Raw genomic sequence first — 26,803 nt, forward strand, 5'->3', positions numbered from 1 at the left:
AGGATAGAATCATACTGTTGGGTGTCTTTAATGCCTGAGTGGGTCCATGGGCTGCAGTGATTGGAAGACATGGGCCAGATAACAATGGGAGGAAGCTGCTATATGTCTGTGCTGTCCATGGGCCTGTAATCATCAACACACTGTTCCGGCATTGCATCCACACAACATCATGGATGTATGCCGAATCGAAACAAGAACATTTGCTGGACTATCGAGTGATGTAACCGTCAATTTGGGCTCATGTCCTTGATATCAAGACCTACCGTGGAGCTGATCTGCCCGCTGATCCATCAGCTTGTCAGCTATAAGATGCACCTGCCATTCTTCCACTCCGGTGGTGGGTTGTCCATCTAAGACCCCATTCAAACCCACAGCGGCCTGGTCTCAATTGCTGATGAAAGTTCCCAATTGAGAATGTCAAGATCGCTTGCAGCTGGGGTTGACATTTCCCCCCCCCCCCCCTCCTGCTGATGCCGAGGGGAAATGGGTGAGGTTCAGGACTGTGGCTCATGCAGCTGTAATCGCTACATTGGGTATGCAGTCCAGACCTCCGCGGAGACCCTGACTGACCATGGAGGTGTTCTGGCTGGGAGAAAGAGACAGGCCCACTCTCACCTTCTAGAGCAGGGGTCCTCAAACTATGGCCCGCGGGCCACATGCGGCCCGCCGAGGACATTTATCCAGCCCATGGTCACTAATTGGGCTGCGCTTGTGAGCACTAATTGGGCTGCGGTGGTGAGCACTCATTGGGCTGCGGTGGTGGGCACTGATTGGGCTGCGGTGGCGAGCACTGATTTGGCTGCGCTGGTGAATGGTTCAATGGGCCAATTGACTGGACTTGCCCCCCAGGCCTAAGGCTGCCAGCCCTCCCCTGGCTGCGCTTGACTGGCTCTCCCTCCCTCAGCTCCCTCACTTGCCCCTCGGCTCCACTCCCAGTGATATTCCTGTGTGCTGGGGATGTAGATCCCCAGCACACGCACCGCTGAGTAAATGATAGAGGGGTAATAACAGAGTGATTTCTGATCTCTGGAGGGGCTGCTTGCTGTTTTTCCGTGCTGGTCAGTGACAGACAGCCGAGGAGTAGGAAACCCAATTTAAATGACAGTAAGTGCATTTATATTCTGATTGCTATTCAGTTGTATGAGGTTATATGTTGCATGTTGTGTAAGCCCCGGTTCATACTGTTGCGATCTCTGAGCAGTGCGAGTTCAGCCATATGCTTGTATGGCTGAACTTGCATTAGATTCGGAAGAAAAAAGGCACATGTGCCTTCTTTTTTCCTGCAGTGGAATCGGATCGCATGGGTCTTCTCCCCCATGCGATCAGATTCCTATGCGAGTTCGCAGATCGCACTGCGATCTGTGAACAAAACTGCAGGTGTAATTAACTTTTTAATGGCACCCGCACCAGTGTGACCCTGGGGTAAAAGCGGAGTTCCCCCAATCAGACTGTATTGATGGGCAGTGCAGTCTGTATATCTCTGTGTGGGCAAAGTTATTGCTGGTATATTGTTTTTGTAGCGCTGTATATATATATTTGTATTTTACTAATAGCAATTTTGACTTCCTAGGAAACAATGATGTCAAGAAAGAGAAAAATTGACTCGGAGTGTAGGATATTCAAAGAACAGTGGACTTATGATTACTTTTTCATGCAGTACAAGGAAAGAGCTGTGTGTCTGATATGCCAGAATATAGTGTCTGTGTTCAAAGAATACAATTTACGTCGACACTATGAAACTCAACATAAAGATAAATATGATTGTTTGGTCGGAGAAGGGAGAAAAGATAAAATATTAAAACTGAAAAATACATTAACAACTCAGCAAAATACTTTTGTGAAGCAGAAGCAGCTAAATATTTCATCACTGCGAGCAAGTTTTCAAGTTGCCAAGCTAATAGCGTGCACTGGCAGACCATTCGTGGAGGGAGAATTTGTTAAAGAATGCCTTCTTTCTGTTGCCAAAGAGATGTGTCCAGAGAAGGCCGATTTATTTAGTACAGTGAGTCTTTCAGGACCTACAATTACACGGAGGATTGAAGAAATGGGAGACAATTTGCATCAGCATTTGCAAAACTCCACAAAAAAAACTTTCCTATTTTTCCTTGGCACTTGACGAAAGCAATGATGTTCGTGATTCTGCACAACTTCTAATTTTTATTCGTGGGACGAATGACTATTTCGAAGTCACAGAAGAGCTTGCTGCACTGCAAAGCATCAAAGGCACAACTACAGGAGAGGATATCTATGAAAAGGTTTGCCAAACTGTGAATGGTTTGGAGCTGAACTGGGCTAAACTAGCCAGTGTGACATCTGATGGTGCTCCTAGCATGGTGGGATCTAAGAAAGGAGTAATTGCTCGCATTAACCAAGAGATGGACAAACATAACCATTCTCATCCAATAGCCATACACTGCCTCATCCACCAACAAGCGCTGTGTAGTAAATCACTGAAGTGGGACTCTGTTATGAAAATTGTGGTATCTTGTGTTAACTTCATTAGAGCTCATGCACTAAACCACAGACAATTTCAGGAATTTCTGTCTGAGCTAAATGTTGACTATGAAGATGTTCTGTACCACACAGAAGTCCGTTGGCTAAATCGAGGGAGAGGTTTGAAACGTTTCTATGACTTACTTCCATAGATCACAGCTTTTCTGCTTTCAAAAAACAAAGAAGTACCAGAGCTCAGTGATGCAGAATGGAAATTGCACCTTGCCTTTCTGACAGATGTAACAGAGCTACTCAACAGTTTCAATGTGCAACTTCAAGGAAAGGGGAAGCTCATCTGTGATATGCAATCACATGTCAAAGCATTTGAAGTAAAATTAGGCCTCATCAAACAAGTGAAGAAGGAAAACGTCTGCCATCTCCCCACAACTCAAAATCTGTTAGCGGAAAAACCATTGGTTGCATTCCCAAACAAAACATGTGTGGATTCACTGGAAAAATTGCAAAATGAGTTCCAATTTATATTTAAAGAGCTTCATCTCCATGAACAGGACATACAGCTTTTCCGTAACCCATTTTCTATTGACATTGAAAATGTGGATACAATTTACCAAATGGAACTGGCTGAACTGCAGAATTGTGACTCTCTGAAAGACGCATTCAAGTCAAGCAGCCTTCATAATTTCTATGCATCTTTCCCCTCTGAGACATATCCTCATCTCAGGAACCATGCACTCAAAATGGCAACCATCTTTGGCAGCACTTATGTCTGTGAACAGACTTTTTCCAGAATGAAACATTTGAAATCTCCAACCAGATCTAGACTAACGGATGCACACTTGCATCACTTGTTATGACTAGCAATGACAAATATGGAACCGGACATTGACCATCTCATTAGCCAAACGCAGGCCCATAGTTCCCATTGAAATACTGGCAAGTTTGTTGATTTAACTTTACTTGTTCTTCATTTTAAATATTGTATTTGTTCCCGTTTTGTTTCTTCACTTCAAAATAAGATATATGCAGTGTGCATAGGAATTTGTTCATAGTTTTTTTAACTATAGTCCGGCCCTCCAACGGTCTGAGGGACAGTGAACTGGCCCCCTGTTTAAAACGTTTGAGGACCCCTGTTTTAGAGCATCCCACGTCAGAGAATGAGGAGGCTTACCGCAGCCTTTGCTCGGAGGTTCGGAGAGCCATGCGGTGCTGCGAGGATGGGTTTGTGGTCGCGGGTTAATGAGGAGATGGAACCTGCCTCAGTAGTCCGCGATCACAAATCACTCTTTAACTCGATCAAAAAAAATAACTTGCAGCACCGCACCTATCACCATCCTTAGGTCTGCAGGTTTTACCGAACATTTATGTGAGGCCTTGGGGGAGGGGAAATCCCTCATCCCAGACGACATCATGGGGCAAGGTGGGGAGGACCCTGATGGGCCTGCTGTGCATCAAATATTGGAGGAATTAGTCACCCCTTGTGAAGTGGCTGGCTGAAGTGCCATCTGTTGAGGAAGTACGGAAGGCGATTCAGATTCTGAGATGATCTCCCAAGCGAAATGCTGAGGGAAGGGTGGCGTTTGTGTGCAGACTGCCCTACATGACATCACAATAACAGTCTGGACCACTGGACGGGTTCCGCAGGATTGGAAGGATGACCGTACTGATTGTGCCAACTTCCGGGGTATCTCCCTCCTCGGTGTGAGGCCAGAAACGGTCCTGGCAAGGATGAATCAACATCGCCCCTTTGCCAGGCACGCTGAGGAGAGGCTTTCAGTGTGTGTACTGTGTGTGTGTACTGTGTGTGTGTGTGCATTGTGTAGTGTAAGGGTGTGTGTGTACTGTGTGTGTGTGCATTGTGTAGTGTAAGGGTGTGTGTGTACTTTGTGTGCATTGTGTAGTGTCAGGGTGTGTGTACTGTGTGTGTGCATTGTGTAGTGTCAGGGTTAGTGGGTGTGCATTGTGTGTGTGCATTCTGTAGTGTCAGGGTGTGTGTGTACTGTGTGTGCACTGTGTAAGGGTTAGTGGGTGTGCTGTGTGTGTATTGTGTGTACATTGTGTAGTGGCAGGGTGTGTGTACTGTGTGTGCATTGTGTAGTGTAAGGGTGTGTGTGTACTGTGTGTACACTGTAAGGGTGTGTGTGCTGTATGTGTACTGTGTGTGCACTGTGTCAAGGTAAGTGTGTGTACTGTGTGTGCACTGTGTAAGGGTTAGTGGGTGGGCTGTATGTGTACTGTGTGCATTGTGTAGTGTAAGGGTGTGTGTGTACTGTGTGTGCCCTGTGTAAGGGTAAGCGTCTGTGTTGTGCGTGTGCTGTGTGTGTGTACTGTGTGTGCACTGTGTAAGGGTTAGTGGGTGTGCTATGTGTGTACTGTGTGTGTGCACTGTGTCGTGTAAGGATGTGCGTTTACTGTGTGTGCATTGTGTAGTGTAAGGGTGTGTGTGTATTGTGTGTGCACTGTGTAAGGGTTAGTGGGTGTGTGTGCTGTGTGTGTGCGCACTGTGTAAGGGTAAATGTGTGTGTGCTGTGTGTGCGCGTGCTGGGCGTGCACTGTGCATTGGTAAGTGTGTGTGTGTACTGTCTACGGGTAAGTGTGTGTGTGCTGTGTTTGCACTGTGTACTGGTAAATGTGCATGTGTGTGCTGTGTGTACACTGTGTAAGGGTAAATGTGTGTGTGTGCTGTGCGTGTGTTATGCGTGTGCTGTGCGTGTGCTGTGCGTGTGCTGTGCGTGTGCTGTGCGTGTGCTGTGCGTGTGCTGTGTGTGTGCTGTGTGTGCGTAGCTGTCCCGGGAACCCCGCAGCACACCGAAGAGCAGTTCCTGTCCCGAATCTTCCTCTACGTCGCCCTGCTCATCATGTTCTGGCTCTTTATCGCCTAGGCACGGCCCCCACCACCAAAGCCACCACCACAGCCACCACCACTACCACAGCCACCACCACCACAGCGGCCTCCATGGCCACCACTACCACAGCCACCACCACCACGGCCACCACCACAGCCACCACCACAGCCATCACCACTACCGCTACCACCACCACCCCCACCACGGCCACCACCACCACGGCCACCACCACTACAGCGGCCACCACCCCAACCACAGCCACCACCACAGCCATCACCACTACCGCTACCACCTCCACCCCCACCACAGCCACTACGGCCACCACCACCACAGCCACCACCACTATCATGGCTACCACCACCATCAACAACAACAACCGCTTTCACCACAAATTGGCAGTGGCATCATGGCGCCTGTGCCAGGCTAGGTGCACTTGGAGGCCACCTGAAGTGTTGAAGGCCCTGCTGGCAGGAGGTCATGGGTCAGATCCATCAGGTACCATGGGTCGACTGACTGAGATGACTTGCAGATGCACCACCACCTGTCCTCCCCACTGTTCCAACTTTCTGCTCTTTAGCCACCCGGCGCTCCGCTGGTTGTTGTGAGCGTCACTCCTCTAGCCTCCGTTGTTGCTGGAGGGCGACTGCCTCCAACTGCCCAGTAGCAGCAGCGTCCTTCACGAGCCTCCCCCACAGAGGCCGATCTTGACACCGCTGATACCAGTCATTGGCAAGTACACTCAGCTCCACATCCTCCTGCACAGCATCAGTCCATCTCTTCTCTCGCCCATGCTGTGCCCGTTTAGCCCGCTTTATCCAGACAAACAAAAGCTGCTTGGGCATGCTGTGGCTGGTCATGTGAGAGACATTGCCCAGCCAATGCAGCCTTGCCTGCCGGAGTAGCTCACTGACGGGACTGCGTTCAGATCTTTCAAGCAGCTGTGAGCTCTTCACACAATCCAACCTGGTTAAAGTCAGGATGGATCGTAGGCAAGCCAGCCTGAATGTTTCTAACTGGCACAGATGTTCCTTATAGAGGGATGTACGTCTCAAGTATAGAGAAGGGAGGGCAGAGCCTTGTACAGAGCGACAGGCCAGGTAGCTTCCACACAAGTAGCGTTATGCAGCCAATGACAAAAACAATGCCACCAGACTGATTTAGTGAGACCTCTGCTGCTTAATAGGATCTGGTCCTAAGCACACTGCCCAGGTATGGAAACTTCTCCACTCTCTCCACAACTGCCTCATCACTCGGGGGGGGGGGGGGGACTGAAGGGGGGGGGAGCATTGTTTGACACAATACCCAGGCAGGTGCTTTGTTTTTGTAGGGCTGATGGTAAGGCTCCATCTCATAGTGGCATGTTCCAGGTTGAACAGGAGCATCTCCAACTCCTTTGAGTCGGCAGCAATCACTAGATCGATAGATCTAGTGATCTATAGATCTAGTGATGATCACTAGATCATCCGTGTACGTAACATGGTTTACCACATAGGGAGCCATCCCTTAATCACACCCAGGCATCAATCAATCCTCCCATTGTATCTGTACCATATGGAGATTCCTTCAATACAGCCATGGAAAGCTTCTTGAACTACGTGGTCAAAGTTTGTTAAAAACTGTGCGAGCCAGAGGACATCCCTGTCGCACCCCGAAGTTGAACAGGGAATGGCTCCAACTCCCGGCCACGCAACTTCACCCGGGCCTGCCCACCTTCATGAAATGCCCTTAATAATTCTGAGCCGATGGTTTGGGCCTCCGAAAGTACGAAAAATAACCCAGAGCCCTGGCCTATTTATGATATCATAGGCCTTGACCAGGTCGATAAAGCAGATATGTAGGTCCGGTTGGAATTCCCTACACCAGGGGTCGGCAACCAAAATAACAAGAAGAGCCATTTCTTTCCAATTCGGTACAAAATTCAGTATTTCAAGAGCCGCAATGCATCTATGTACATACGTACATATCGTCAAGAAGCAGCCCGTAAAGAGCCGCATGCGGCTCCGGAGCCGTAGGTTGCCGACCCCTGCCCTACACCTTTCCTGTCGCAGACGGACAGAGAATCTGTGCAGGACCATCCTTGCCTGAAACCACATCCAGGCTCTGCAAGCCTCTCCTCAGCGCGTTGCCTAGCAAGGTGATGTTGAATAAACCTTGCCAGAACCTTTTCTGGGCTCACACTGAGGCGAGAGATGCCCCTGTAGTTGTTACAGTCTGTAAGGTCCCCCTTCTTAAATCGGGGGACCACCAGGGCATCCTTTCAATCCTGTGGAACTCATCCAGCGGTCCAGACTGTTATAATAATGTCGTTATAGGGCAGTGCACACAAACACCACCCTGTCTCAGTAGTCCTCTTGGGAGATCATCTCTGCCCGGCACTTTTCCTGGTCTCAGACTTTGTGTCACCTTCCGTACTTCCTCAACAGATGGCGCCTCAGCCAACCGCTCGGAAGGGGTGGCTACTTCTGCTGATATTTGAGGCATGGCGATCTCAGCAGGATCATCCCCACATTGCCCCATGATGTCATCTGGGCTGAGGGATTCTCCTGCCCACAGTTTCTCACAGAAATGTTCAGCAAACCTGCAGATCAGTTCCTGGGGGGTCAGATCAAGTCATCCTTTCCCTTAATGATGGTGATAGGTGAGGTTCTGCAAGTTACCTTTTTGATGAAGTTAAAGATTGATTTATGATCACTGCTGAGGCAGATGCCATCTCCTCAGCAACTCGCGACCATCACTCGTTCTTGCAGCGGCACACGGCTCTCCGAACCTCCGAGCGAAGGCTGCGGTTAAGCCGCTTCGTTCTCGGACGTGGGATGCTGTGGAGGGTGGGAGTGGACCTGCTGCTGACTTTCAACCAGTCGGAACACCACCTCTGTCTGCCAGGGTTTCTGGCTATCTCCAACCCACCCATTCACACACCCACCCATGCACCTGGGTCTGTTCCTTGACCTCTTGCCAGCAGCGAGCCTTCCACACTTCACATGGCCACGAAGTCCACCTGGCCTGGCATACGCACCCTGGTTACTTCACCGCCACCTAGTGGTGAATGGCGGTTGTTGTTGGGGGTGTGAAGGTGTGTGGGGGGCGGTAGTGTCGTGGTTAACGCCACGCTGTGCTACGAACCCGGTGACCCGAGTTGGATTCCTGCTAACGGCCACCAACACCAGTGACGACGATTATCCGAACTGGTCCTAGGCCTTCCCCTAGGTCGACTCAGCCTCAAATGAGTTACCTGGAGCGGTGGGTAGTAAACATCGCCACTGGGGAGACAAAGGCGGCCGGGCGTGGTGCTGGCCACCCACCCCCTGGCGTGCCGTGCCGGTCTTCATCAGTGCTCGCTAACAGCACTTGCACCAAACAGTCTGTTGAGGCTGCATGGGGGGGGGGGGGGGTCTTCGTCTTTGGTGTGAGTGGGTAGATGACTGGATTTGCCTTGCAGGGCGAGCGAGTGACGGATTGTGTGGTGAGTGAGTGAGAGAGCGTGTCGTGTATATCCTCTCCCCTAGGGCGCCACGTGGCGAGACGTTAACTATGTGAGTCTTTATGAGTATGGGTCTCTGTCAGTCTTCATGAGTAGAGTCTATTCTGGCAAATCGCCCGAAGATGCTGGATGTAATTTCGAGCGAAACGTCGTTCTCAAATTGTAAATGTTGTGGATCCACTCTTCAACACACCGGTGGGCTAAAGTAGTGAACTCTTTTGTCAACGTGACACAATTTTTACTGATTGGCCGTGTTGGGTGGTCAAGGGTTGCGACATATTTAGAAATAACGCGATCTAACCCAAAAACCTTTATTATGAGTATATGTCTTTGTGTTTTTGTGTGGGTCTCTGTGGGTCTGTATGGGTCTCTGTTGGTCTCTGTGGGTCTGTGTGGGTCTGTGTGGGTCTGTGTGGGTCTGTGTGGGTCTCTATGGGTCTCTGTGGGTCTGTGTGGGTCTCTATGGGTCTCGGTGGGTCTGTATGGGTTTCTTTGGATCTGTATGTGTCTGTGGCTCTGTAGGGGTCTCTGTGGGTTTCTGTGGGTCTCTGTGGATCTGTATGGGTCTCTGTGGGTCTCTGGGTCTGTATGTGTCTGTGAGTGTCTATGGGTCTGTATGGGTCTCTGTGGGTCTGTATGGGTCTCTGGATCTGTATGTGTCTGTGGGTCTCTATGGGTCTCTGAGTCTTTGTGGGTCCGTATGGGTCTGTATAGGTCTCTGTGGGTCTCTGTGGGTCTCTATGGATCTCTGTGGGTCTCTATGGGTCTCTATGGGTCTCTCTGGATCTCTGTGGGTCTCTGGATCTCTGTGGGTCTCTGTGGATCTCTGTGGGTCTCTGTGGGTCTCTATGGATCTCTATGGATCTCTGTGGGTCTCTATGGGTCTCTATGGGTCTCTCTGGATCTCTGTGGGTCTCTGGATCTCTGTGGGTCTCTGTGGGTCTCTGTGGGTCTCTGTGGGTCTCTGTGGATCTCTGTGGATCTCTGTCGGTCTCTATGGGTCTCTATGGTTCTCTGTGGGTCTCTGTGGATCTCTGTAGGTCTCTATGGGTCTCTGTGGGTCTGTATGGGTCTATATGGGTCTCTGTGGGTCTCTATGGGTCTCTGTGGGTCTCTATGGATCTCTATGGATCTCTGTGGGTCTCTGTGGGTCTCTATGGATCTCTGTGGATCTCTGTGGGTCTCTATGGATCTCTGTGGGTCTCTATGGGTCTCTCAGCATCCCCTGCAACCCGAGACCTCAGAGCAGCAGCAGCAGTAGAAGCATCGCCTCCCTCCCTGCCCGCCTCTGTCTCCCGCTGCCTTACTGAGAGCAGAACCTGGGCAAGATCCTCCTGACCACAGAGTTCACGAAGCATCTCTCGAGTGACCGCTCTCGATCATTGTAAACGTTGAACCGGTTTAAACCTGTTTGTAACCGCTCCGGTACAAAAGGTAAAGCCCCCCCCCCCGCCCCCCCCTGTTAGCCTGCAACAGACTGCTGGAGGCAAGTGTTGTTAGCGAGTAGCAGCCTTCACTGACACAGTCACTCACAGTCACTCAGTCATTCACACACAGTCACTCACTCAAGTCACTCACTCAGTCACTCACTCACAGTCACTCACACTCAGTCACTCACACTCACAGTCACTCACCCTCACTCACACAGTCACTCACACTCACCCTCACTTACACTAGGCCTCGGCAAGGTAAGGTAAAAGTTTAAGGGTAAAAACGAGCCTACCTTTACCCTACCTTTTACCTTGCCACAATACAATCACTCTACCCTACCTTTTACCCTTTAGCAGGTAAGGTAAAAGGTTAAAGGTAATAACAACGAGCCTACCTTTTACCCTACCTTTTACCCTTACCTCATACAAATTACCCGATTACAGGGTAATTACTAGGGAACTACTACACATGAACAAGGTTTATAACGGTAAATGCTACAAGGTAGAGCACTTTAATCATACTCTTAGTTTTTTCGGTAAAGTCACGTAGGTAAAAAAAATGAAATAAAAATAAATCACGACGTTTCGGAGGCAACACAAGTCTCCGTCATCAGGTGGGACCGTCACAGCCAGATTTGCTGTATCAAGCTTTAATCATATAGAATACTCTCGATTATTCCAATTTTACATGCTTTGTTTTAACTCACTCTGTCGTCGCTATTGTTGTATCCTCAAATCTTGAAAGTAAATTTTAACCCACTTCCTAATGTGGTATCGACTGCAAACTTGGTATACTTAGGTCATACTGATGACAATACTATATTCTATCATAAAAAATCTAAATATTTTTAAACAATCTTTTTTTTATGTTTTGTTTCGGCTTGGGTCTAATTGTCCACAGTCAACCGACGTTGGCTGTAAATCACCACGGTCCCTTACGTTATGGCAAGCTTCGGGGCCACTTCCTGGAGTCGTGGAGTTCTGTCATTACTCGTACATTTAATAAAAGCGTGTTTTTTATAAAGTTTTTTTAAATATTACTTATTAAATGTAGGCCACGGACTGCGCGACGGAGCTTTTAGCGGTAAACAAGGTACCGTATTTACCGGGTAATACTTTGCGCTACCTTTACCCTACCGGGTAATTCTTCCGAGCTACCTTTACCCTACCCTTTACCTTACCCCTTGGCATGTCGACATCTTTACCCTTTTACCCGTTAAAAAGGGTAAATTACCTTACCTTGCCGAGGCCTAACTTACACTCACCCTCACACTCACCCACACTCACTCACCAACACTCACACTCACTCACTGACCCACACTAGCACTCACTCAACCACACTCACCCTCACTCACTCACACTCACCCTCATTCACACTCACTCACCCACACACTCACCATCACACCCTCACACACCTTAACAGGCTGTAGGGGCAAGTGCTGTTAGTAGCGAGTAGCAGCACCTATGAAGGCCGAAACTGTGGCACACACAAAGGGGGTGGGTGGCTAGCACCTCGCCCGGCCGCTTTGTCTCCCCAGTGGCGGTGTTTACCCACTGCACCAGGTACTCGTTTGAGGCTGAGTCGACCTAGGGGAGGCCAAGGACCGGTTGAGCTGATCATCAGTGGTGTTGGCCATGAGCTGGAATCGAATTTGGGTCACAGCGTGGGGAGCTCACGGATTCATGTGACTCTCTGTCTCCGTGTCTCTGTGTGTACGTGTCTCTGTGTCTCTGTGTACGTGTCTCTGTGTTCATGTCTCTGTGTCTCTATGTCTCTGTGTACGTGTCTCTGTGTCTCTGTGTACGTGTCTCTGTGTCTCTGTGACTCTGTGTCTCTGTGTGCGTGTCTCTGTGTGCGTGTCTCTGTGTACGTGTCTCTGTGTCACTGTGTCTTTGTGTACGTGTCTCTGTGTTCATGTCTCTGTGTCTCTGTGTTCATGTCTCTGTGTCTCTCTGTGTCTCTCTGTGTCTCTGTGTGTGTCTCTGTGTACGTGTCTCTGTGTCTGTGTGTCTGTGTGTCTGTGTATCTCTGTGACTCTATGTCTCTGCGTGTCTCTGTGTCTCTGCGTGTCTCTCTGTGTCTCTGTGTGTCTCTGTGTACGTGTCTCTGTGTACTACATGTCTCTGTGTCTCTGTGTACGTGTCTCTGTGTACATGTCTCTGTGTCTCTGTGTACGTGTCTCTGTGTCTCTGTGTACATGTCTCTGTGTCTCTGTGTACATGTCTCTGTGTCTCTGTGTGTCTCTGACTCTGTGTCTCTGTGTACGTGTCTCTGTGTCACTGTGTTTATGTCTCTGTGTCTCTGTCTCTGCTTCTCCGTGTCTCTGCAGGTGGAGCGGCCCCTCTGCTCCTCTCCCCACACAACCTCCACGAAGTCTTCTTCATCATCGTCGCCATCGTCATCTTCCTTTGGCTCCTCACTGTGTGAGGCGCGGCCACACCTCACCACTCACCCACCCACTCGTCCACTCACCAACCCACTCACCCAACCTCTCACTAACCCACCCAACAACTCACTCCCCCCCACCCACTCTCTGCTCACCAACCCACTCACCAATCCACTCACCCACCCACCAAACAACTCACCTACCCGCTCACCTGCCCTCTCACTCATCTACCCTTCCACTCACCCACCCACTCGTCCACTCGCCAACCCACTCACCCACCCACTCACCCACTCACCCACTCACCCACCCACTCCCCTCCGACCCACTCTCTGCTCACCATCCCACACGCTGCTCACTCACCTCTCACCACAAACTCAAGGCTCGTTTCCAGAAGGGTCCTTCCCGAGTTATCGGAGCAGCGCGCGATGATTGCTGCTGCTGTGTGGGTCTATAGCCTAGGGGCATCCCCAGTGACAGCTGTCTTTGTGTCATCCCAACTGAGTGCTTAATCTGCAGATAATCTTTCGTTGTTAAAATTTGTACAAATTTCGGATTCATGGCGCGGCCCCCTCCCCCCCCAATGTAAGAGCGGCCACCCACCCAGTACTCACTCACACCCACAGAGTGACCACCCACTCACTCACACCCACAGAGTGACCACCCACTCAGCACTCACTCACACCCACAGAGTGGCCACCCACTCAGCACTCACTCACACCCACAGAGTGACCACATTCGGTACTCACTCACACCCACAGAGTGACCACACTCGGCACTCACTCACACCCACAGAGTGACCACCCACTCACTCACACCCACAGAGTGACCACCCACTCAGCACTCACTTACACCCACAGAGTGACCACTCACTCAGCACTCACTCACGCCCACAGAGTGACCACTCACTCAGCACTCACTCACACCCACAGAGTGACCACCCACTCAGCACTCACTCACACCCACAGTGACCACTCACTCAGCACTCACTCACGCCCACAGAGTGACCACTCACTCAGCACTCACTCACACCCACAGAGTGACCACCCACTCAGCACTCACTCACACCCACAGAGTGACCCACCCACTCAGCACTCACTCACACCGACAGAGTGACCACACTCAGCACTCACTCACACCCACAGAGTGACCACCCACTCAGCACTCACTCACACCCACAGAGTGACTACTCACTCAGCACTCACACCCACAGAGTGACCACACACTCAGCACTCACTCACACTCACAGGATGACCACTCACTCAGCACTCACTCACACCCACAGAGTGACCACCCACTCACTCACACCCACAGAGTGACCACCCACTCACTCACACCCACAGAGTGACCACCCACTCAGCACTCACTCACACCCACAGAGTGGCCACCCACTCAGCACTCACTCACACCCACAGAGTGACCACACTCGGTACTCACTCACACCCACAGAGTGACCACACACTCAGCACTCACTCACACCCACAGAGTGACCACCCACTCAGCACTCACACCCACAGAGTGACCACCCACTCAGCACTCACTCACACCCACAGAGTGACCACCCACTCAGCACTCACTCACACCCACAGAGTGACCCACCCACTCAGCACTCACTCACACCGACAGAGTGACCACACTCAGCACTCACTCACACCCACAGAGTGACCACCCACTCAGCACTCACTCACACCCACAGAGTGACTACTCACTCAGCACTCACACCCACAGAGTGACCACACACTCAGCACTCACTCACACTCACAGGGTGACCACTCACTCAGCACTCACTCACACCCACAGAGTGACCACCCACTCAGCATTCACTCACACCCACAGAGTGACCACCCACTCAGCACTCACTCACACCCACAGAGTGACCATAGGCTCAGCACTCTCACACTGACTCAGTCACTCGGACACTGACACACACTGACTCACACCCACACTGACTCACACCCACACTGACTCACACCCACACTCACTCACTCTCACACTGACTCACACCCACACTGACTCACACCCACACTGACTCACACCCACACTGACTCACACCCACACTGACTCACTCTCACACTGACTCACACCCACACTGACTCACACCCACACTGACTCACACCCACACTGACTCACACCCACACTGACTCACTCTCACACTGACTCACACTCACTCACACCCACACTGACTCACACCCACACTGACTCACTCTAACTGTAGAAGGAGGAGGCAACAGCAGTGAACCCCACTGGGGGAGGGAGTCCTTGTGGGGGACCCCGCAGCCACTGGTATTTTTTACTTTAGGTGCTCGGTGCGAATAAATATCCCTGTACAGTTCATCGTCATCGTCGTTGTTGTCGTCGTCATCGCACGGTCATCGTCGTCATTGTCGTCGCACGGTCATCATCATCTCACCGTCGTCGCCATCATCTCACGGTCGTCGTCATCGTCGCACGGTCATCATCATCTCACGGTCATCATCATCTCACGGTCATCATCATCTCACGGTCATCGTCGTCGTCTTTGTCGCCCGGTCGTCGTCGTTGTGCGGTCGTCGTCATTGCGTGTAAATTGCGTTCCCTGTGCCGGTCTCAATGAATAAATAATTATAAACCCCCTCGTGTTCGGAGCTTCGTGGACTTCGGTGCAAGAGGAGGGTGAGGAGGGTCGGGAGGGTGAGGAGGGTCGGGAGGGTGAGGAGGGTGAGGAGGGTGAGGAGGGTCGGGAGGGTGAGGAGGGTGAGGAGGGTCGGGAGGGTGAGGAGGGTGAGGAGGGTCGGGAGGGTGAAGAGGGTGAGGAGGGTCGGGAGGGTGAAGAGGGTGAGGAGGGTGAAGAGGGTGAGGAGGGTCGGGAGGGTGAGGAGGGTCGGGAGGGTGAGGAGGGTGAGGAGGGTCGGGAGGGTGAGGAGGGTCGGGAGGGTGAGGAGGGTGAAGAGGGTGAGGAGGGTCGGGAGGGTGAAGAGGGTGAGGAGGGTCGGGAGGGTGAGGAGGGTTCTGCGCCGGTTCGCTCGCGTGGGTGGTCGCCAAAGTTCATCCTCTGCAGGCCCCGCCCCCTTCCTCTGTATGCCCCGCCCCCTTCCTCTGTATGCCCCGCCCCTTCCTGGGCACCGTGGTGGCCAGGAGATGTTATCTGCCTCTCCCTATGCAAGGTCATGGATTCGATCCCAGATCCTGACGATGCCTGCTGCTGTATATTTGGTACCAAGAGATGTTAACTACTTTGCCTGGTGCGTAGGAGGTGCAGGGGTTCGATCACAGATCCTGACGATGCCTGCTGCTGTATGTTTGGTACCAAGAGGTGTTAACTACTTTGCCTGGTACGTAGGAGGTGCGGGGGTTCGATCACAGATCCTGGCGATGCCTGCTGCTGTATATTTGGTACCAAGAGATGTTAACTACTTTGCCTGGTACGTAGGAGGTGCAGGGGTTCGATCACAGATCCTGACGATGCCTGCTGCTGTATGTTTGGTACCAAGAGGTGTTAACTACTTTGCCTGGTAGGTAGGAGGTGCGGGGGTTCGAGCCCAGATCCTGACGATGTCTGCTGCTGTATATTTGGAGTCTGCGACTCTTTCCCTCCCCGTTGATTTTTTCTCCGGGTCCTCCGTTCTTCCCAATTCACACTTAGAATCAACGTCACGACGCGTTTTAGAGGACAAGTCGAACCTCGATCATCCGTGCTCTTGACAGGGGAGGCCGGCCGCGGGTAATTCAAAATCGCGGACAATTCAAAAGTGTGACCATTTACCGCGGAAATCTTGTGGTGATGCCGGTCAGCTGGCGCCTGACTCAGCGACATCACCCCGCAGGCGGCCATCACCCCTCCCAAACCCCCACCACTCCCCTCATGATTTAATGCACACCCACAATACACATGACGTCACCCTCCAAACGTCCATTACATCCCCGATCCCAACCTCTGGCCCGCCCGCCCCCATGATTGATTGCACCACCCACACAATGGGTCCTGTTGAGGTCACTCGGTGGGTCAGGTTTTAATCCGTGGCAATGTAGACAATGGGCGTCGAGATATTGGCTTGAGCTCAATGGGGCAATAATTGACGCGTGGGCACCCCGTGGAATCCGACCCCATATTGTGTTGTCAAAGAATTGCCCGGTCCGCCCGCGGTGAGCGATACATGTGTAATGTGAGGATATATCCGGGTAATTGACGGGTTACAACTCATCACGATGATTGGCTCTGCGGGTCTTGGTCCATAGCCAATGGGGGGAAGCCTAGGGGCGTGGCCCTGACATAATGGAAAGGTGACAGCTGTAAGTAGAGGATTGGTTCTGCTGGCTTTAGCCACAGCCAATGGGGAGACGAGTCAGGGGCGTGGTCCCGGGAGCCTATGGTGGAGTCTGGAAGATTCCATAGAGGCTAACCAGGATTGGTGGAAACGTACCACGTGACCCAGGTATTAAATAGGGGTGGAGACGAACAACACGTGGTCAGAACTGGAACGACCGAAGGGGAGAGGCCACGCGAGAGCGGGGGTCCAAGCTGCCACGTGGCTGCGCGTGTCTCTTTCTATCCCTCTCACGCTGTCTGTCAGCAGCGTGAAGGAGTAAGATGGGAGTGTTGTGAACGAAAGACAAATAAAGACCGGATCCCAGAAGTCGCTTCAACGACCTTTATTACACATGCTCACAGATAGCGCTGGGTGAGTGGGGGGGCACAATGGAAGTGAAGTAACTATGAATCAAAACAATAACTTGGGAGCTTCGGAGGGGTGGGACACAGGTAAGCGCACGATTGGCTGCACAGAGATCACGGGTCCAAGCCTTTGATGTAAGGGTAGAAGAACCGCGAGACGGAGGGAGGAGGTCTACGCCCGGTCAGCCGAGGAGTACAGCTCTTCTTCGCTGACTGTTAGCGTGCGAGAGACACGAATGGGTGAGTCCGTCCGACCGAGCAACTGTACCATGGTGGCAAGGGCTCTCTTCTTTGCCCGCACGCTCTCGGGCCGCCCCAGCGAATCCTTAGTAACCCCGTTGGTTTGAGCGTACCGTTAAATAAAAAAAACGGTTGAAAGATTGCCGCGATTCTGGTGTCCATGGCGTTGAGGAGTGCATGCGTCTCGAGGCGCGTGAGGGGAGTCGTGGTGCTGTTGTTAGCGCTGCGTGGCAGTCCCCGTGGACGTCATCGCCCAATGCATCAATGCGCGCCGGGGTGCGGTGGCGCTTGTAATTCCCGCCGATAACTTCACTCCGAGCAGGTGCGGCTCTTGCCGGCGTTCTGCCACCGTCGAGAGCGGCGGAGAGAGGATCCTGTTCCTGAAATGGAAGCCAGGCCGCCAGCTCCGCTTGGGGCCCGCGGCCGTCAATCTCGCGTTGACCGTCACCATCGGCCTGCTTACCGAGACACTGTTGCCAGTGACAGCGGCCGCCACAGGCCCCTCTCACCAACCATCTGGTGAGGTAATGCTGACCCCCTTCCCCCACCCGGAGCCAGCAACACGCCACGGGGTGGTGGGGTCGGCTACGTTGGTGGACGCCGACGGGGGGGCCCGTTGTTGATGCGTGTTTCTAACACTTCGCGCAACCCCGGCAAGGCTACGTCGGTGGAGGTGCACCCCCCCCCCCCCCCAGACACGCGCCATGCCAGCGACTCCGCGTTCGCCCTCTGGGTGGACGACCCCAGCCACCCACAGGACACCTCCGGCCTGGTTTGACGTGGTCGGCCCGACCCCCTCCCCCCCCCCCGTGCTGAGGTCGTCCTCCTGCTCGACGCACGAAGCTCCCCACCTACCGAGTGGCTCCATCGGCGCAACGTGACGGAGGGTGATTTTGGACATCGCGTCAGCGAGGCAGGGGCGTACTCCGTAGTGGAGATCCGCTCGTTCTCGGGACCAGCCACCGATTACCGCCCATTTGTGCGGTGATTTAGTGAGCCCACGAACGCAACTCACCTCTCACAAGAATCCCTCCCACTGGACGGAGGCTTGCCAAGCCTCCTTCACCACCCTCGAAGACCACCTCAACCATACCCCCACGCTGGCTTTCCCTGACTTCTCCGCAGATTGCTATCCTGGACACCGATGCCTGCAGCGGTTCTGTCGCAGATGCAGGTGTAGTGACATAGGAAGGTCACTACTGTGTCGGCCCGTACGAGGGCTGGGGGCCCCAAGGGGGTGTCTGGGGGGTCACGTGGTGGAGGGACCCGGACCTTCCCAGAGGTGGGGGAAGGGAGGCGTGGCCTGGGAAGGGAGGCATGGCCTGGGCAGAGCCGGCCACGCCAGAGCAGATATAAGCGGGGTGTGGATGCAGAGCGGGGCTGTTGAACTCCGAAGTGAAGACAACATCATTGGTCCTCAAGTCCCGGGTCGTCGTCCTGGACCAGGCAGCCAACGGGCTGCCTGGTCCACTCTGTGTCGTGTCCCAGAGTGTTAGTGAGTTGAGGAAGGTGGTCACCACCTCATGTACAGTGTTATATTGCTTACCGTTTAATAAATAGTGTTGCCTCCAAGCTGTGTGTGTGTGTGCACCTAATTCGAACCCAGGGGCGGTTTCTTCATTAGGGCGATTGGGCGACGCACCACCAATGTCATTCAACCACAGAGTCACGCTAGCCGTCACTGTGCCTCTGGATATAGTCCAATCAGCGTCATGTCACGTTCTGTGGAGTACCGCCTCTTTTTGGGCGATTTCACTCCAGCTGAGAATCGCCCAGAGTGGCCCCATAGACTTACATTCAAAGATGTTTTTTTCGAACGGCAGGCGCTCCAATGCATTCTCTATGGCTTCCGGGAGGGCTCGCACTAACGTGCTTACGTCATCATACGTAAGCACGTTTCATCCAACAATGTTATTTGTCGCCACCTAGTGGAATCTTTAATAAAAGAAACTTGAGTGGATTGTATTAATAGTGAGTATAGAAACAAACAAGATGTATTGTAAGAGTCACTTTATTTTTCATTAATATTAAAGAAGTGAAGTTGCCTTTACATGCTTAAGCTGTTAATTTATCCTTTGCATGGGTGGACCTTATCCTTATAAATCATCCAGACATTTGCCCCCCCTGAGAGATTTTGCAGGAGCCGCCACTGTTCGAACCCACTACACAGGTGGACGCGGATCGGATGATCGCGTCCGCCGGCCGAACGCTGAGTGGTGGAGGGAAGGGGGGGTGGGAGCTGAACTACCGAGTGACCCGACAGGAGGGTTGTCGCGTGCCTTGCGGTTCCTCCTCACGTTCAAGGAGCCGTGGGCACACATGGCTCAGCGGCTGGCGCTAAACCGCATGGAGCGCAGCCCGAACATCGAGCGGCGGGCCGGGCGAACCCACGCGGCGCGTCCCCGTCGTGGGCCCCGAGGCACCGGCCCTAGGAGGCCCGCCCGTGTTTCATGGGGGGGGGGGGCAGTGACTGCAGACGACAAGCCCCCCCTTGGGGAGCCCCCCGAGACTGATCCCTTCGCGTCAAGTGAGAGTGCCGCGTGCGCCGCAGAGGACCCCGCCGCGTAGGGTGGGGGGGGTGAGCAGAGTCCCGGAGGGGTGCTCGGGGCCACGTCGGCAGGATTCAGGAGGAGACCAGGCGCGCGCTCCCTACAACCAGGACCCGGCAGCTGTGTCGAGGAGCCTCCAGGAACAGGAGGCCACTGAACAGGCACCCTGGCGTGGGCTCCCGAGTTGAGCGCGACAGACGCGGTGCGGTGGGAACTGACCGGGCAGCCGGGATGTGTCTGTGCTCCCAATGGCCTTCACAGGTGCCACTCGCGAACAACAACAACAACAACGTCCCTACACCCACACACACACTCACCGACCATCACCATTATCACCACCACCATCATTTTCAGCACCACCGTCATCATCAGCATCACCACTATTATCAGCACCACCATTATCAGCACCACCATCATCAGCACCACCATCATCATCAGCACCACCACCATCATCAGCACTAGCACCACCATCATTATCAGCACCACCATCAGCACCACCACCATCATCAGCAGCAGCACCACCACCATCATCAACAGCACCACCACCATCAACACTACCAGCATCAAAGACAAAGACCCCCCGTATAGCCTCAACAGACTGGTGGGGCAAGTGCTGTTAGCGAGCAGCACCTACGAAGGCCGGCTCGGCACACGAGGGGGTGGGTGGCCAACGACAGGCCCGGCCGCCTTTGTCTCCCGAGTACTCAATTTGAGGCTGAGTGGACCCAGGGGAGGCCCCGGGACCGTTTCTGGTCATCGCCGGTGGTGTTGGTGGCCACGAGCGGGAATTGAACTCAGGCCGTAGGCGGGTTGGTAGCGCGACGCGCTAACCGCTGCGCCACCGCTCCCCCAACACTCAACCACACCCCAATGCCTTTGTAAGGCATTGAGAGGTTATGGGATGGAAGAATGATGAGGTTACGGTGATGGGTGGTGATGATGATCCGGCTGTTACGAGCTCGCCATATCTCTCTCTTATCTCTCTCTCTCACCCATCTCTCCCCCTCCCCCACGCCCTCTCTCAGAGAGAACGGGGGAGGGGGAGATGGAGAGGGAGATGGAGCGGAGAGAGTGACTTTGTAAGTGCGACTGATGTATGCCGCGAGTTTCCGTCCTGATAATTAATGAGCGCGATAGTGGGAGATGGCAATTAGGGCAAGAGAGAGAGGCACCTCTCACCCAGCCACTAACCCAGCCACTCACTCACACAGCCACTCACTCACACAGCCACTCACCCAGCCACTCACCCACTCACTCACCCAGCCACTCACCCAGCCACTCACCCAGCCACTCACCCACTCACTCACCCAGCCACTCACCCAGCCACTCACCCAGCCGCTCACTCACCCAGCCACTCACTCACCCAGCCGCTCACTCACCCAGCCACTCACCCAGCCACTCACGCACCCAGCCGCTCACTCACCCAGCCACTAACCCAGCCACTCACTCACCCAGCCACCCACCCAGCCACTTACCCAGCCACTCACTCACCCAGCCACTCACCCAGCCACTCACCCAGCCACTCACTCACCCAGCCACCCACCCAGCCACTCACCCAGCTACTCACTCACCCAGCCACTCACTCACCCAGCCACTCACTCACCCAGCCACTCACCCAGCCACTCACCCAGCCAATCACCCAGCGATTCACCCAGCCACTCACCCACTCACTCACCCAGCCACTCACCCAGCCACTCACCCACCCACTCACCCACCAACTCACCCAGCCACTCACCCAGCCACTCACTCACCCAGCCACTCACCCAGATACTCACCACCCAGCCACTCACCCAGCCACCCAGCCAACCACTCACTGACCCCCTCACTCACCCAGCCACTCACTCACCCACTCACACAGCCAGCCATTCACTCACCCACTTACCCAGCCACTCACTCACTCAGCCACTCACCCATCGGCTCACCGAGTCAATCACCCACCAAGCTACTCACTCATCCACTCACCCAGCCACTGACCCGGCCATCACCCAGATACGCACTCACCCAGCCACTCAGCCAGCTGCACACTCAGCTACTCACGCAGCCACTCACCCAACCACTCACTCACCCATCCACTCACTCACCCAGCCACTCACCCAACCACTCACTCACCCAGCCACTCACCCAGCCACTCACCCAACCACTCACTCACCCAGCCACTCACCCAACCGCTCACTCACCCAGCCACTCACCCAGCCACTCACACAGCCACTCACCCAGCCACTCACCCAGCCACTCACCCACCCACTCACTCAGCTACTCACCCAGCCACCCATCCAGCCACTCACCCAACCACTCACTCACCCAGCTACTCACTGACCCAACCACTTACCCACTCACTCACCCACTCACTCACCGAGCCACTCACTCAGTCAGCCACTCACTCAACTAGCCATTCAACCAGCCAGCCACTCACCCAGCCACTCACTCAACCACCCACTCATTCACCCAGTCCCTCAATCACCCAGCCACTCACTCACCCAGCAACTCACCCACTCACTCACCCAGCCACTCACTCACCCAGCCACTGATGCACCCAGTTACTCACCCAATCAACCCCTCACCCACTCATCCACTCAGTCACCCAGCCACTTACTCATCCACTCGCTCACGCAGCCACTCACCCAGCCACTCACTCACCCTGCCACTCACCCAGCCACTCAGCCTGCCAGCCAGCCACACACTCACCCAGCTACCCACTCACCCAGCCACCCAGCCAACCACTCACACAACCACTCACCCAGATACTCACCACCCAGCCACTCACCCAGCCACCCATCCAACCACTCACTGACTCCTTCACTCACTCAGCCAACCACCCACTCACCCAGTCACTCACTCACTCAGCCACTAACCCATCGAAACACCCAGTCAATCACCCACCAAGCTACTCACTCATCCACTCACCCAGCCACTCACCTAGCTGCAGACTCAACTACTAACCCACTCACTCATCCACTCACCCACTCACTACAACCTTAAACACCACCACAACCGCAACCACCAGAACCACCACCGCAAACACCGCAACCACCACAACCACAACCACCTCAACCACCACAGCAATCAACGTAACCACCGCCACCACAACTACCACCACAACTGCCACTGCAACCACCACCACAACTACCAACACAACTACCAACACAACAGCCACCACAACCACCAACACAACCACCACAACCACCGCCACGAAAAAAAGCAAAGATCCCCCATATACACTTAACAGACTGTTGGGGCAAGTGCTGCGAGTGAGCACCTATGAAGGCCGGAACGGTACACGAGGGGGTGGGTGGCCAGCACCACGCCCCACCGCCTTTGTCTCCCCAGTGGCGGTGTTTACCCACTGCACCAGGTACTCATTTGAGGCTGAGTCGACCTAGGGGAGGCCCAGGATAGGTTAAGAAATCGTCACTGGTGGTGGCCGTGAGCGGGAATCTAACTCGGCTCACCGGGTTCATAACGCAGCGCTACCCACACACTCACGCACTCTCACTCACACACACACTCACACACACACTCACACACACCCCCACACACTCACACACACTCACGCACTCACACACTCACGCACACACACCCCCACACACTCACTCACTCAGACACTCACACACACACTCACACACCCCCCCCACACACACTCACACACACACCCCCACACACCCAGCCACACACTCACACGCACACTCACACACTCACACACACACACTCACACACACACCCCCACACACTCACGCACACACACTCACGCACACACACTCACGCACACATCCCTCACACGCACACTCACACACACCCCCACACACTCACGCACACACACTCACGCACACACACTCACGCACACACCCTCACACGCACACTCACACACACCCAGCCACACACTCACACACACGCCCCCATACACACTCACCAACACACCCACCAACACACTCCACTGCCTGCCCTCAGGACCATAGTCATCATCATCAACATGACGATGTTTGTTGTTGTAACCGCGGGTTGTAGAAGCTGCAATGCGTAACTGATGGATAATCGCTTACCGTATGACAGATTATTAAAAAAAGAAAAACGGTTTGTGACAAACGATAAAAAAATCCTGCAGCAACTCTGCTGCACTCTCCCACTCAGCCACCCACTCACCCACTCACTCACCAACTCACCCACCCACCCACTGACCCACTCACTCACCCACTCACTCACACACTCACTCACCACCCACTCACTCACCCAGTCACCCACTCACTCACTCACCCACTCACTGACTCACCCACTCACCCACCCACCCACTCACCCAATCACTCACCCACTCACTCACTCACCCACCCACCAACTCACTCAACCACCCACTCATTCACCCAGTCCCTCATTCACCCAGCCACTCAATCACCCAGCAACTCACCCACTCACTCACCCAGCCACTCACTCACCCAACCACCCACTCACCCAGCCACTCACTCACCCAGTTACTCACCCAGTCAACCCCTCACCCACTCATCCACTCAGTCACCCAGCCACTTACTCATCCACTCGCTCACGCAACCACTCACCCAGCCACTCACCCACCCACCCACTCATTCACCCACCCACCCACTCACTCACTCACCCACCCATTCACTCACCCACCCACTCACTCACACGCTCACTCACCCACTCACTCACCCACCCACTCACCCACTCACTCACTCACCCACTCACGCACTCACTCACCCACTCACTCACTCACCCACGCACCCACCCACACACCCACACAGTCACCCACTCAACCACTCACTCACTCACCCACCCACTTACCCACTCACCCACTCACTCACTCACCCACTCACTGACTCACCCACTCACCCACCCACCCACTCACCCAATCACTCACCCACTCACTCACTCACTCACCCACCCACCAACTCACTCAATCACCCACTCATTCACCCAGTCCCTCATTCACCCAGCCACTCAATCACCCAGCAACTCACCCACTCACTCACCCAGCCACTCACTCACCCAGCCACCCACTCACCCAGCCACTCACTCACCCAGTTACTCACCCAGTCAACCCCTCACCCACTCATCCACTCAGTCACCCAGCTACTTACTCATCCACTCGCTCACGCAACCACTCACCCAGCCACTCACCCACCCACCCACTCATTCACCCACCCACCCACTCACTCACCCACCCACCCACTCACCCACCCACTCACTCACTCACTCACCCATTCACGCACCCACCCACCCACTCACTCACACGCTCACTCACCCACTCACTCACCCACCCACTCACCCACTCACTCACTCACCCACTGACTCACCCACTCACGCACTCACTCACTCACTCACCCACCCACCCACTCACTCACTCACTCACCCATTCACTCACCCACCTACCCACTCACTCACCCACTTACTCATCCACTAACTCACCCACCCACGCACCCACCCACACACTCACCCACACACTCACCCACTCACCCACCCACTCACTCACCCACCCACCACTCACCCACTCACCCACCAATAACTACCAATACCAATCCCCGCCATTCTCCACTAAGTGACGGTGGCATGACCACGGCGCCTGTGCCCGGCTAGGTGCACTTTGAGGCAGTCACATGAAGTGTCGAAGGCTCGCTGACGGGAGGAGGTATCGGGACAGACCCAGCAGGTGCCATGGGTTGACTGACTGAGATGACCGGCAGATTCACTGCCAGCTGTACCCCCCTTACTGTCGCACCACCACCACAGTCCCAAACTGGGCTCTCGTTCATTTTCTATTCATGGAGAAAGTTGTCCCAAACATCTTCCACGGAACAGTCCCAGGTGCCATGGATCGGCTGGCTGAGATGATTGGCCAATGCACCAGCTCTACCACCCCCCCCCCTCCCATTGTGCCAACTTGCTGTGTTACCGCTCGTTGTTGTGAGCGTCGCTCCTCCGCCCTGCGTTGTTGCTGGAGGGCGACTGCCTCCAACTGCCCAAGAGCAGCAGCGTCCTTCACGAGCCTCCTCCACAGAGGGTGATCTTGACACCGCTGGTACCGGTCGTCAGCAAGTCCACTCAGCTCATCATCCTCGTGTACCGCATCAGTCCATCTCCTCTCTAGCCCGTGTCCTGCTTGTTTAGCCCCCTCGATATGGCCAAACAGAAGCTGCTTGGGCATGCGGTGGCTGGGTATGCGGGCTACATGACCCAACCAGCGCAGCCTTGCCTGCCGGAGGTGTTCACTAATGGCTATGTGTCCAGATCTTTCAAGGATTTGTGAGCTCCTCACACAATCCAGGATGGATCATAGGCAGGGCAGCCTGAATATTTCTAACAGGCACAGATGCTCCATAAGAGGGGTCCACGTTTCACAAGCATAGAGAAGGGAGGGAATGACAGTGGCTGCGAAGACCCGAAGCTTCGTGCTTGCGCGACAGACCAGGTAGCTTCCACACAGCATTGCGCATCCGATGAAAATATATTGCCGCTCGACTGATTGGGAGTGAGACCTCTGCTGTCAAACCGGAGCTGGTCATAAGTTCACCGTCCAGGTATGTGAAACTCTCCTCTCTCTCCACAACTGCTCCATCACTAATGGCGAGCTGAGGGGATGGAGTGTTTGGTGGTACAAAATAACCAGGCAGGTGCTTAGTTTTTGTGGGGATGATGGTAAGAACCCACCTCTTAGTGGCACACTCCAAGTTCAGCAGCAGCTCCTCCAACTCCTCCTCTGAGTGATCAGCAATCACCAGATTATCAACATACACACACCCATTCACTCACCCACCCTCCATTCACCCA

At 53.9% G+C, this 26,803-nt stretch overlaps 1 protein-coding gene across 2 annotated transcripts in view; it reads left to right on the forward strand.

Moving 5' to 3' along the window:
* The window catches only part of RNF185 (ring finger protein 185), a 31,078-nt gene extending 15,875 nt beyond the window's left edge, over nt 1-15,203 (forward strand). The window contains exons 6-7 of one of the 2 annotated variants that reach the window (XM_078620340.1): nt 5,236-5,333; nt 12,539-15,203. In XM_078620340.1, the coding sequence (XP_078476466.1) occupies nt 5,236-5,333 (98 nt within the window). In that variant the 3' untranslated portion in view covers nt 12,539-15,203. The remainder of the gene's footprint in view (nt 1-5,235; nt 5,334-12,538) is intronic. The other variant, XM_078620341.1, reaches the window with a different exon arrangement.
* Nucleotides 15,204-26,803: the final 11,600 nt, after the last annotated feature.

Source organism: Lampetra planeri, chromosome 71, assembly GCF_965212315.1.
Source record: "Lampetra planeri chromosome 71, kcLamPlan1.2.h2, whole genome shotgun sequence".
Taxonomy (NCBI): Eukaryota; Metazoa; Chordata; class Hyperoartia; order Petromyzontiformes; family Petromyzontidae; genus Lampetra; species Lampetra planeri.